At 37.0% G+C, this 13,113-nt stretch overlaps 2 protein-coding genes across 2 annotated transcripts; one reads left to right on the forward strand and one right to left on the reverse strand.

Moving 5' to 3' along the window:
- The first annotated feature begins 788 nt into the window (after positions 1 to 788).
- LOC130731057 (DNA mismatch repair protein MSH6) lies at positions 789 to 9,622 on the forward strand. Its single transcript, XM_057583245.1, has 21 exons — positions 789 to 1,778; positions 2,171 to 2,267; positions 2,771 to 2,873; positions 2,956 to 3,009; positions 3,097 to 3,171; positions 3,276 to 3,344; positions 3,442 to 3,525; positions 3,622 to 3,816; positions 4,059 to 4,561; positions 4,652 to 4,781; positions 5,402 to 5,493; positions 5,580 to 5,758; positions 5,828 to 6,030; positions 6,123 to 6,224; positions 6,539 to 6,701; positions 7,213 to 7,502; positions 7,692 to 7,829; positions 8,219 to 8,298; positions 8,415 to 8,514; positions 8,753 to 8,882; positions 9,067 to 9,622. The coding sequence occupies exons 1-21, from the start codon at positions 947 to 949 to the stop codon at positions 9,309 to 9,311; spliced, it is 3,864 nt and encodes a 1,287-aa protein (XP_057439228.1). The 5' UTR covers positions 789 to 946; the 3' UTR covers positions 9,312 to 9,622.
- A 1,392-nt stretch (positions 9,623 to 11,014) lies between these two features.
- Positions 11,015 to 12,949, reverse strand: LOC130731058 (FBD-associated F-box protein At5g56370-like). The gene is made up of 4 exons (XM_057583246.1): positions 12,444 to 12,949; positions 11,633 to 12,137; positions 11,391 to 11,552; positions 11,015 to 11,309 (listed from the first exon to the last, which is right to left on the reverse strand). Exons 1-4 carry the CDS (start codon positions 12,758 to 12,760, stop codon positions 11,094 to 11,096), a joined length of 1,200 nt encoding a protein of 399 aa, XP_057439229.1. The 5' UTR covers positions 12,761 to 12,949; the 3' UTR covers positions 11,015 to 11,093.
- Positions 12,950 to 13,113: the final 164 nt, after the last annotated feature.

The raw sequence follows: 13,113 nt of genomic DNA on the forward strand, positions 1-13,113 counted from the left end.
TTTGAGTACGAGTAAATTGAAGGAATAAAATCACAATCAAAAAATTGAAGGAATAAAATAACATCAATATTAATATGGAATCTATTTACTAACAAATAATTGGAGGAAAACAAATGATAAACACTAGTCAGGGAAAGCAAAAATGCAAAATAATTAAGATAACATTAGAAATGCTAAATAAATACAACTTCAACTAATAATGTGTTTGATTTTGTGGTGAGAAGTCTCATAATGTACAGAGAGAAGTAGCATATGTGCTTTTGGATAATTTTTAATTAAGCGCTTAAGTTACTGAGTGTTTATCACATAAGAGTTTATTTATAAACTAATTTGAGAAGTTTGTTAAAACAAATTTATATAGTTCATGGGTAAATAACCGATTGTTTATGCTTAAACTGAGTCACAAGTTTATCCAAATACTAACATAAACACTTATTTTACATTATAAGCTTAAATTAAGCTATTATAATGTTGGCAAAAATCTAACGTCTAAAGCTATTGTGCTCTGGAATTTGCGCCACAAAAAATCCAAACATGATACATATTTCTTATGTTGTACTTGCTCCTATACTTAAGAGATATTTTATTCATTGATATATATTTTTATTAGAAGAAAAAATTAAAAAAACACTAAAACTCCAAAAGCATAAGTTTTTTTTAGTGTTTTTGTGCAATTTCAATTAAGATTTAAGTCTTTTCACTGAATCTAACTGTTTGGAAATTGAAATGCATTATTGGTCTCTTTTCTGAAAGGGATGAAAAAACCAACCAAAGAAGCAATAGTTTATAGCAAGTTATCAACAGAGAGATAGAGATTAGATTAGATGGTAGTAAATTCCCGCCAGAAACATTTCCCGTAAATTCCCGCCAAACCTTCTCAGAATAACATAACCTCTTCCTCTTCCTGTCACTTCACATTCTCACTCTTGAGTTCTCTTCTGCAACAATGGCTTCTTCCCGTCGCAATAGCAATGGCCGATCACCGCTCGTCAACCAACAGCGTCAAATCACTTCCTTCTTCACCAAATCCCCTTCCCCTTCTCTCTCCAAATCTAACTCAAAACTAAACCCTAATCCCATTTCAAACCCTAACCCTACCAGCCCTAGCACCACCACTCCTTCACCTTCCATTCCCAAACCGCACAAGCCCCTTCTCCTCATCGGCGCGTCTCCTTCACCCTCCCCTTCCCCTTCCCTCTTCCGTCAAGAGGTTGTTGGCAAAAGGGTCAAGGTTTATTGGCCGTTAGACGATGCCTGGTACGAAGGTGTTGTCAAATCTTTTGACAGTCTCACCTCCAAGCACCTGGTTCACTACGACGACGGTGAAGAGGAATCGGTTGATCTTTCCAAGGAGAAGGTTGAGTGGCCTGAGGAAGGCGGCGGCTCCTCTTCGAAGAAGCTGAAACGGCTGCGCCGCGGCGGCTTCCTCGATGTCAGGAAGATGGTGATTGATGATGGTAAAGTAGAAGAAAGCCTCAAAGAAGAAGATGGCAATGACGATGGTGGTGATGATGATTCCAATGATGAGGATTGGGGGAAGAATGCTGTGCTTGAGGAAGCAGTGGATGGTGAGGAAGAAGAGGATGTGGAGTTGGAGGATGAAGGAGACGATGTTGCAGAGAGGGCTAAAGTAAAGCCTAGTGGGAAGGCTGAGCCTAGAAAGCGAAAACAGAGTGCTCCAGAGAAAGTGGAGCCAGTTAAAAAGAGCAAGAGTGGAACTGAAGTTGGTAAGGGAGCTTTCAAGTTGTCAGTGTTGGAGCCTACGCATAATTTGGATAGTAAGTGACAATGTGACATTATGAAACCCTTTTATGAGATTAATGGAGGCTATGAGTGTTTTCAACAAATGGGCATTTTCAATAAATGAAGAAGGAAATGAGAAAACAACAGCTTGTGGTGTAGTTAGAAAGATTTCCTAACAAAAAATGGAAAAAAGGAAAAGATAGTTAGATTGGACAAATTAGATACTAGAATGGCTCTGGCAGTTATTCCTCCAATGATATGCAGGATTTACATGCTACAACTCTTCTATTTGTGCAATTTGTTCTCTTTACTTCACTAGCATCACCATGTTCATTTTCATTCTATTTGATGATGTAACTAGCAAACTGAAATGCATAGGTAATGTATTATGTTGTTTGTAATTAAGCCATGAATTTGCACTTTGCAGTTATAAAGACATCTAATGATGCTGACAATGTTGCAACGGGTGATGCCTCTGAAAGATTTGCACTCCGTGAAGCTCAGAAATTCCGCTTTTTGAGAGAGTGAGTGCTGGCTATTGTGATGCAGTGTTTCTATTTAAGCATTTTTATGCCAAAACTCATTTCTTAGTTTATAAAGTGTAGTAGTCAAAAGCGGGATTATGACTTTAACCGGGAAGGGGGTGTTAATTGTAAATCACATAATCTTAAAATTAATAGTAAGATTTAACAAATTTCCTATATATATGCACATAAATTCATATATATGCATATAAAATAGCATAAAAAAACTTTCTGGTGCAATTATGTGACTATGGTACGATTATGGTGTGACTAATCTTGCGATTATGCCATGAAAGATAGGAAGTGATTATAGATGCAATTTCATTTGTGCAGGGCACCATGAATCACATAATCGTGCGATTAAGCGATTTTAATCGTGATTTGACTACTATGCTTTGAAATGATTTAGATGGCTTACCTTTTTGTGTGTATTCATTTATTGCCATTTAATTTTTTTATGATGTAATTTTATAGTGCTTTTTATCTGTATGACCTTGGTACAGAGATCGCAAGGATGCCAAGCGAAGGCGTCCAGAAGATGAAAATTATGATTCAAGAACCCTGTACTTGCCTCCTGACTTCTTGAGGAGTTTATCAGATGGCCAGGTGTTTAATGTTAGAGTAATTGAGTGGAATTCTCAAATTTTGAATGGTGCATGATGTTAATGTGGTTAATTGATGAATGCAGAAACAATGGTGGGAGTTCAAGTCAAAGCATATGGACAAAGTTTTGTTTTTCAAGGTTTGACTAGGCTGTGTTTTTTAGATGTCATTAGATCATTACGTACAATCAAATGGAATATTTATTTACCTCCTTTCGCTGGAGCAGATGGGAAAATTCTATGAGCTTTTTGAGATGGATGCACATGTAGGAGCAAAAGAACTTGACTTGCAGTATATGAAGGTTATTATGTGTACTCTGGAGTTATGGATTTTCTTTAGAATCTTACATTGCCATATTTACTTAAGCTAATCGTGCATATCTATTGGTTTGTGTGACTCTTTTAGGGAGAACAGCCTCATTGTGGATTTCCTGAGAAGAATTTCTCAATGAATGTGGAGAAACTTGCGCGGAAGGTTTGCCTTATAAATGACTTATTTTGTTCTTTCATCATTGTGATTGAGTTAATTAACGTGCAACTGGAGGAACTTACTGAATTGGCTTGCCGAACAGGGTTATCGTGTTCTTGTTGTAGAGCAGACTGAAACACCTGAACAGCTGGAGCTTCGTCGAAAGCAGAAGGGCTCTAAAGATAAGGTCTGTTACCTCTCATAGTAAACAGAAATTCCTTTCTTTTATTCCTACTTTTAAAGAGGAACAGTGATCCCTAATCTTGACATCTCTCTCTTCTAGGTTGTGAGGCGTGAAATATGTGCAGTGGTTACAAAAGGCACATTAATGGATGGGGAGTTGCTGTCCGCTAACCCTGAAGCTGCCTATTTAATGGCACTGACAGAGCACCCTGAAAACCATCCAAATGAAAATTCAGAGCGTACCTATGGTGTCTGTATAGTTGATGTTACCACAAGCAGAGTCATTCTAGGACAGGTGTGACTCTATACATTCTGATTCTTTTGCTCAGAATTTCAATATTTGTTTGGTTTCCTTGTTTCTTCCTCTATTTATTTTAGGGCATTGTAACATTTAGTTTCTGAATTTTAGTTTTTGATGAGTTTATTTGGAAAGTGAGCATAACAGGCCTACTAACAAACATGGGCCTCATTAATCTTGCAAGTGTAAATTGCTTATGTTATCACTTACATTAAAAAGATTTCTTCTCTGTATGGCAGTTTAAGGATGACTCGGAGTGCAGTGCTTTGTGCTGTATCTTGTCTGAGATCAGGCCGGTTGAAATTGTGAAACCTGCTAAACTGCTCAGTGCTGAAACGGAGAGAGTATTGGTGAAGCATACCAGAAATCCTCTGGTGAATGAATTAATTCCAATTGTGGAGTTCTGGGATGCTGATAAAACTTTGGATCAACTGAAGAGAATTTACAGGCACACTAATGATGCTAGTGTTGAAGATAGTGGAGTAGATTGCCTGCCAGGTGTCTTACTAGAGCTGGTGAAAACTGGTGATGACAGTAGAAGTGCACTTTCAGCACTTGGTGGTGCTCTCTATTATCTGAAACAGGCTTTCCTAGATGAGAGGTTGCTTAGATTTGCACAGTTTGAGTTGCTTCCATACTCTGGTTTTTGCGGCCTTGCTTCAAAACCATACATGGTTCTTGATGCCGCAGCCCTGGAGAATCTTGAGATTTTTGAGAATAGCAGAAATAGAGATTCCTCAGGGTATGTTTGTCAATTGATTGTACTCTTTCTACTTTTAGTCAGATGGTTAATTTATGTTTATATTTAACTGAAATGATGATTCTCTTGTAGCACGCTCTATGCCCAGTTAAATCAATGTATTACTGCATTTGGAAAGAGATTGCTAAAGACGTGGCTTGCAAGGCCATTATGCCATGTGGAGTCAATTAAGGAACGCCAGGAAGCTGTTGCAGGTTTGAAGGTAGGTTTATTGACCTTGCATTTTGCTTTTGATTCTGATGGTCCTTTAAGATTCGATCAATTTTTTTAGAGGCCCTTTTGCTACTATACCCTAAGTGAATCAGGCAGGGCTCTAACGCTGTTAGATACTTGATGTTTAATTTCATATTATAACTATACTTATTTTTTCTCCTGATTTTTTTTCCTGTACAGTCTTTCATCTTGTCCCTCTTTTGGATGCTCTATTTTTTGAACATTTGTATCTCTTTTTGGACTCATAACTCGCACCCGTCATCAGAAACCGTGCTTAACTGAAATTAATACGTAAAATACTAATCATCTTGGCATATTTATTGATGTTTATGGCATAATTGATAACTAACCCTTTTTTCTTTGGGAGTCCTACCCCACTCACTGTATGTATGTCCCAGGCTTAACAGTTTACTTGATTTTCTATATTAGCAATTGACAATCTGCTTTTCTATTTGCATTGCTTTTGAACCAATATAGAATGATTGAAGAGTTTCTTGTTGTATACGTTTTTGACGTCTACTAACATATATTTGGCTAGATTGAACTGATCATAATGATCAGATATACAAATCAGTAAATTATATTCATTTTCTTGATATATGCTTTCAGGGAGTTAATCTACCTTCTGCGTTAGAATTTCGAAAAGCATTATCAAAGCTACCTGACATGGAGCGGTTGCTTGCAAGGATCTTCTCTGCTAGGTAAAAGATATTTATGCAGCAACTACAAGTGATTACAGATCATCTTCTTCGAAAGTATTTATGCTCATTGATTTTCATGAATGCAGTGATGCTATTGGAAGGAATGCTAATAAAGTGGTTCTGTATGAGGATGCAGCAAAGAAGCAACTACAAGAATTTATTTCAGCTCTACGTGGTTGTGAACTAATGGCCCAAGCATGCTCTTCACTCAGGGTTATTTTGAATGATGTTAAATCTAGACATCTTAGTCATGTATTAACACCTGGTATGATTATCTCAATTAATACAAATCATATGATTTCTTGTTTGATATACTGACTGCTTTCATCTGTAGGTAAAGGTCTTCCTGATGTTACTCTGGATCTTAATCATTTCAAGGATGCCTTTGATTGGGTGGAAGCAAATAAGTCTGGGCGTGTAGTACCTCATGAAGGAGTTGACGTAGAGTTTGACTCAGCTTGTAAGGCAGTTAAAGAGATTGAGTCCAGTTTATTAAAGCATCTCAAGGAACAAAGGAAATTACTTGGAGACACATCAGTAAGACTAAAACCAGTAGTGGAAACAATTGGAGATTAAATCTTTTAATAGTGCATAAAATGGATTTTTGAATGTTAATTTGTGTATGACAGATCACTTATGTCAATGTTGGAAAGGAGACATACCTATTGGAAGTGCCAGAAAATTTGTGTGGGAATATTCCTCAGTATTATGAGCTGCGTTCATCCAAAAAAGTATGAGGACTGTGCTCTGAAAGTATTACATGAATCAAATGTAGAACTGTGTAGTACTTTTTTTATTTGATTCATATATTTCTATAAATGGTTCTGTTGTAATATTATATACTTTGTTGGCTTCTATTTGTAAGTGGTTCTGCATATTCTTTATCCTGAGCCACTATTTAAAGTGTGAACAAGTGTATACCAATCGTCATTCAGTAGCGACTTAAAATTTTAACACTGTCAAATTGTTGGCTAGTCTTTGATGCATTATTGTCAGCAACTAAGACTATTTTTGAACTCTCATTTTTCCCATATGGCATATGCAGGGCTTCTTTAGGTACTGGACTCCAGATATTAAAACATTTTTGAGAGAGCTCTCCCAAGCTGAATCTGAAAAGGAGTCCTTATTGAAGAGTACATTACAGAGATTGATTGGGCGTTTTTGTGAACATCATACTCGGTGGAAGCAGTTGGTGTCTGCAACTGCAGGTACATATGTAGCCCTGAAAGATTTTGTCATGCCTGTGCTATTACCCAGTCACTAGTACTCCTGCTAAAACTCACAATTCATTTTTTAAACTGTTGATTGCATTGCACTGCAATCAAAAGTATAAACTCAAAACATAGTAAAATCATATTTTTAAAATAATGAAGTATCATCTCCATGCTCCCCTTAGAGGGAATCTAGTATATGACTATATGTAGACTTCAACCAAGTATCTTCTACTGAACTCAATAGTGAAGTAGAATGTGACTAGAAGATGCATTTCTGTAGCGCATGCTTCCTTATTACCCTTTGTATATTTCCTGTTGTTACAACCTATATTTCTTCAGCTGAAATCAAGTTCTCTTTTCATGGCCTTTTTACCTTGATTCAATATGTGCCTTGGGAATTTTTAGTTTACAAGATGATTTTTTCATGCATTTAAATAGAAAATATATGTTTTTCCCTTTTTCCTTTTACATGCCTTAAACTGGAAGCCACTTTATCATGTTGCAGAACTGGATGTTTTGATCAGTTTAGCTATTGCAAGTGACTACAATGAAGGTCCAACATGTAGACCAAGTTTCGCAGGCACGTTGTGTACAAAAGAAGCTCCATACCTCTATGCCAAAAGCTTGGGACACCCAGTCCTTAGGAGTGATTCCTTAGGAAAGGGTTCCTTTGTACCCAATGACATAACCATTGGTGGTCCAAATGATGCTAGCTTTATTCTTCTAACAGGTCCAAACATGGGTGGGAAGTCAACTCTTCTTCGCCAAGTTTGCTTGGCTGTGGTTATGGCCCAGGTGAAGCTTCCAAGTCATGTTACCTACTTTTCTCATTATTTATTTATTCTTTTGGGAGTTGGCTGGGGGTTGGGGAGGGGGAGGGGGGGTGTTGTGTGGAGGAAGGCTAGGCCACCTTGTTTACAGTTCTTCAAGGCTTAAGTAAGCTTTGTTTTTCACCTTTGGATGTCATTTTAATTTCTCATGCAGGTAGGGGCTGATGTCCCAGCAGAAAGTTTTGATTTGTCACCTGTCGACCGCATTTTTGTTCGAATGGGTGCCAAAGATAATATTATGGCTGGTCAAAGTACATTTTTAACTGAGCTTTCAGAAACTGCAACAATGCTGGTAAGATGCCCCTTTAAGCATCACATGATTTGGGTTAAGTGGGCATTTAACAATAGACGGACTTAGAATCTTATCATTATTAATGTGTACATTTATTATATGCTGCTCAACTAGTTACTAGACTGTACTGTGTAAAGTATTTCAAGTTCTGTTTCTTCCAGTGAACATAAATTTATAAAGTAGATCTTTTTCTGTAACATAACAAGAAAGAGGCAACATGGAGGAAGGAAACTTTTTTTGTTTTTATTATTTACATTCCGTCTGTATTGGGATAATTAGTTTGCTATGTTTCATGTCTTTCTACATGAAGCTTTATAAACCTGTTTATTTGATGTATATATCTGATCTAACTAAAAGCATTCTTTCTTTACTTCTGACAATGGATATAGTCATCTGCCACTTCTAATTCATTGGTGGCTTTGGATGAGCTTGGGCGTGGCACCTCGACTTCTGATGGACAAGCCATTGCGTAAGTGTCTGTTGTGTGATTGTGTGCCCCTCAGTGGTTTCCTTTTTCATATTGATTTTCCAACTTCTGGTGAATTCATCTCAGATTCTGCTTTGTGTATTTCAAATATTGGGCAGGGAATCAGTATTAGACTATCTTGTGCGGAAGGTTCGGTGCCGTGGATTGTTTTCTACTCACTATCACCGATTAGCTATAGATTATCTCCAAGATCCTCAGGTATACTCACTTTTATGTTTATTATGATGAACGGCTTATTGAATCCATCCTACAACTTTGGAAGATTATTTCAATGCTCAAATTTGTTAGTGTACTTGATTGCCTATAAAACGATGACATCCTATCTTGCTATTATGTGCTACAAAGTTTCATTCTGCAGTAATTTGTTCCACCTTCCATTTAAGTTAGTACTTTAGAAACGTAAATCTCTAAGTTAGCTTTTCCTGCACTTGTGAAGGTCCGTCTCTGCCACATGGCATGCCAAGTTGGTGGTGGAATTACTGGTTTGGACGAAGTCACCTTTCTTTACAAGCTGACCACTGGTGCTTGCCCCAAGAGCTATGGTGTTAATGTTGCTCGTTTAGCTGGTATGTTTTTTTTTTGAATTGTCAAACATACCCTATGTTGTTTGCAAATCACTCCACTGTTTCTATCTGATGCTGATTGTACTGTTTGCTTCGAATGTATGAATCCTCTTACTGATGTATTATATCATTATTATCACCCAATTCATAGTATATTATGACAAAGAAAATTAATTTTTTATTTCAGGACTTCCAACTTCTCTGCTTCAGAAGGCTGCTGCCAAGTCCAAAGAATTTGAGGCCACTTATGGTAAATGCAGAAAGGCATCTTCTGAAGCATACTCTTCCAATCAAAATTGGGTTGACGAGATAATAGCTATTATACAAAATTTGAACAAGGCTGCTACAAATTTGAATTGCCAAGATAGCATTTGCGATAGTTCCCTAAGTGAGCTTCAGGGTGAAGCAAGGGAACTATTGCAGAGATGTTAAACTATTTAAAGACAAATTCTTATCGAAAAGGAGGGATGTTAGTCATGAAAATGGCAATTCATTCTTTTGAAGAGCAAAAATACTTCCAACTTCTAAGGCCATGATATCTATCCATATAGAATTTGGCCGAGTTTTGCTTTGTATATTGGCTGTCTAGCACATCTGTAATCTGTTTTTTTGGGGTGTGCTTCTTGTAATGTAAAGTGGTGATACGAGTTTTCAACTGACAAAATGACTATGACCCATTGTACATTTGTACATGTTTAGTTGATTATGACAAATAGGAGAACTTGGTTGTTCTTCTCTTTCTACTGCTTAGTAGTTAAAACTTTTGTTTAAGAGTTGGTGAATATTGAACTTGATTATGATAAGAGTTAGTGAATATTGGACTTAGAAAGGGAAACATTCTCATACTTATGCGAGAATTTATCGAGCAGCTTCATAATGCTCTGATACACATTGAAGCGAATATCTTATGAATGCATTAAATTTGCGTCATGTGACGGCTTATTTTCGCCATCATCTTCATAAGACAGTTATGTTGTAGTCAGAATCATATCACTGTCACTGAATTATGTTCTGAATGGCTCCAATAGTCCTAATAAGTATGTACATGAGTATAATAATCCGTCTAGTCTTTAGTATAATGATTACAAGTTCCATGAGTTCGGTCGGATGTAGGGTTTAGATTCATATTGACTGTTTCTTTTCATTTAAAACTGGAAAACATGTACTCACAATCGCGATGGATGATAGATTGAAAATGCAATCAAGCTTATTAAATATTGTAAAGAAACATATATGTTAAAATTCAACAACTGTACATAACTAATTAATAATATTAAATGTTATATTAATTGAATGTTAGAAGTTAGATGTTGAAATAAAGAGCAGGTGCGTTTGACTGTGTAGATGAGCAAGACATGCTACATGCCATTTTGTATGTAGGTCATGTGCTCTTGCTCTCTTTCTCTAAATTCTTTTGTTTAAATCACATGTATTCTTTGACCAAAAAAAAAAGAAATCACATGTATTCTTCACTCAAATAATTTTATTCAAGCAAAGTAAGATACTGAGGGTATTGAAGCTCTCTCTACTAAGTATTTAACACAACTACATTTATAGGAACTTGAATTCGAGACCCCTGTGTCAATTGATAATGTTTGGTGGTAACTTAATCTTTAGTTCAAACACAAATTAATGTACCGATATTTAGCAATGGTTAATTAATGCAGAGTACAAAGAGGCCTATGACCTATTCATCAGGAGATGACATGTTTGATTAGATACCATCAATATGGAACGGTTGTTATCAAACACACTCCATATCCAAAAACAATAAAACCAAAGCATCATACATATTATCGAAGAAATATATGAAGGTTTGAGTACTCTGGAGCTGTGGAATTTTCTATAGAATCTTACAGTGCCATATTTGCTTAAACTAATCATGCATATATAGTGGTTTACGTAAGACTCTTTTAGGGAGAACAGCCTCATTGTGGATTTCCTGAGAAAAATTTCTCAATGAATGTGGAGAAACTGACTAAGACTAGAAATTTGCCTTATCCTGAGAAGAATTTGTGCTTGTAAATAGGATGCAGTTGATTCACACCTACCTACCACTACCATGGAGGTTTGCATAATATTAGAAGTTAACCTACAATTGCCTCACACTTCAGCACTATATCTCAAATTTACAATTAATGATCATAAACGAATAAGTTCAATTAATTTGAAAATTAAGATGAGGTCTTGTAGATAGTTGTAGCTAGCTAACAGTTAAAAGGAAGTATAAAAAAATGAAGAATAGTAGAAACTACTTTCATCTACCAATTCTAGTTGGCTACTAGTTAATTTATAAAAATCCCACTGCATATTGTCATCTTCGTTCGAATCTTCCGCTATATACCTTGCAAATTTAAACTCATCATCTTTGGTGCATCTTTGAAGGTGTAATATAGATGGTGGGTACTGCCAATTCGCTGTTTCTTCTGGCTGTTAACAACAAACACACAGTAAATAAATGAACTGAAGAAGTGACAAAAAATAGAAATCATTCTAAGCCTCTAATCAAACCTGGTAAATGACAAGAACTTGAAGCTTGGGGCAATTCTTGATCAACTCCACTACATCAGACCAATCAATATTGCAATCAATATAGTCAAGTTGCATATGGGTCAAATTGTGAAACATGGGGAAATCGTAGGGTTCTGTGTCATGTACAAGACTCTCTTCAATCTGCATGAGTTACAAGAAGAAGAAATCAAATATCCCATATCACTTAGGAAAGAAAAGTAATGATTCATAAATCACATTACCCTATCTATGTGCAAAAACTTGACATTGTTAACCACTTTCAGCATAATATTTGAATCAAAATTATAAATATCTGCTCTGAGCAACTTGGGCATGGTTTTAAACTCAGTCTCAGTGTCATCTTCACCATCTTCAAATCTTATTTTAAATTCTTTAAAATCCTCAAGAATTGGACATCCAGAAAGAAGCTTGGCGAGACATCGAGGTTCTGCGAAAGTCAAATAATATAGATGCATGACTTTCAGTAATGGTAGATCAACAGAGGAAATTGGCTCCAACCAGATATGCTCTAACTTGAGAACCACCAGAGTTTTACAACTGAACATGACGATGGTAGACAAGTTGATGGGTGGTTCACGATACACGAGTTTGGAGGAGAGGCAGAGATGGAGGTGTTGAAGTCCTCCGCGTTGCACAGCAGCATTAACCCATTTGGTGACATGGGCAGGATCAGTAAAAGGAGAGATATACTGGAAAGGGCGGAAAGAATCTTGGAGTTGGCAACATCTAAAAAAAATTGTGAGAAAAGTTAAACAACAATACAAAAAGAATCAGCATATTTGCATTTATCTCTTTTTCAGTGTTAGCTAGTTATCTGCCCGATAGCAGTGAGACTAATTCATTGGTATTAACCAGTTATCTAAAGCCGATAGCCGTGAGACTAATTCATCAGTGTTAACCAGTTATCCGATAACAGTGAGACTAATTCATCGGGGTTAACCAGTTATCTACAGCGGATAGCAGTGAGACTAATACTAAGCTGACCAATTTACATGTAAAAGCAATGGAAAAAAAAGAGATACGCTGATACACCTGATGCGGAATTTGTGGATGGGATGGTGAAGATGCTGGATGAGTGCAGAAACAGAGTGAAGAAGACGAGCATAATCCTCTTTGCTTCTGTTATAGTAAGTCCCAACTTCGAAGTCCAGAGTGGAGACTGAGCGCCACAGTGGCTGCCACCGCTTGGAGAGGACGCTTGTAGCAATGACTTGCTTGGTTGGGAGAAAGGAAAGTATGAAACAGAGGATTGCGTCTGGTAAGGTGCTAATCCAGTCGCAACAGTGATCGGATTCAGGAACGGTGGTGCCGCCGCCGTAGGAGAAGCTCTCTGACGGAGATCCACTCATCCTTCGCGCAGCTCAAAATCCTAGATCAACAAGGAGCGATGGGAACAGAAAATTCAAGGGATCGATGCCAATATGAGTTTGAGCTAGGGAGGGTGAGAGAGGGACCTGTTTGGGAGCGGAAGTGGAGAGGGTTTTGGACAAAACCTTGGGGGTGTCTTTATGTCTCTCCTACATGAGTGAGGGATGTTCTCAACTATCATCATTCATCTATATTTAATAGGGTTAATCCTTAAATTAGTCAATGTCTTTGTGTTGCCGTCTGAACTAGATCATTTGTCGGAAAAATAATTGAAAAAACTCATCTTCTTTGTAAATCGTTTGGAGCATGTCTTCGCCGGAGCTTCAAGCTCATT

This window comes from Lotus japonicus, chromosome 1, assembly GCF_012489685.1.
Source record: "Lotus japonicus ecotype B-129 chromosome 1, LjGifu_v1.2".
Lineage (NCBI taxonomy): Eukaryota > Viridiplantae > Streptophyta > Magnoliopsida > Fabales > Fabaceae > Lotus > Lotus japonicus.

Coding starts and splice junctions, on each gene's coding strand:
- LOC130731057 (XM_057583245.1), top strand. CDS start 947: ATGGCTTCTTCCCGTCGCAATAGCAATGGCCGATCACCGCTCGTCAAC. Junction 2,268..2,770: donor AAATTCCGCTTTTTGAGAGA/GTGAGTGCTGGC, acceptor ACCTTGGTACAG/AGATCGCAAGGATGCCAAGC. Junction 3,817..4,058: donor GCAGAGTCATTCTAGGACAG/GTGTGACTCTAT, acceptor TCTGTATGGCAG/TTTAAGGATGACTCGGAGTG.
- LOC130731058 (XM_057583246.1), bottom strand. CDS start 12,760: ATGAGTGGATCTCCGTCAGAGAGCTTCTCCTACGGCGGCGGCACCACC. Junction 11,553..11,632: donor AGTTTTTGCACATAGATAGG/GTAATGTGATTT, acceptor TAACTCATGCAG/ATTGAAGAGAGTCTTGTACA. Junction 11,310..11,390: donor AAGTTCTTGTCATTTACCAG/GTTTGATTAGAG, acceptor TGTTGTTAACAG/CCAGAAGAAACAGCGAATTG.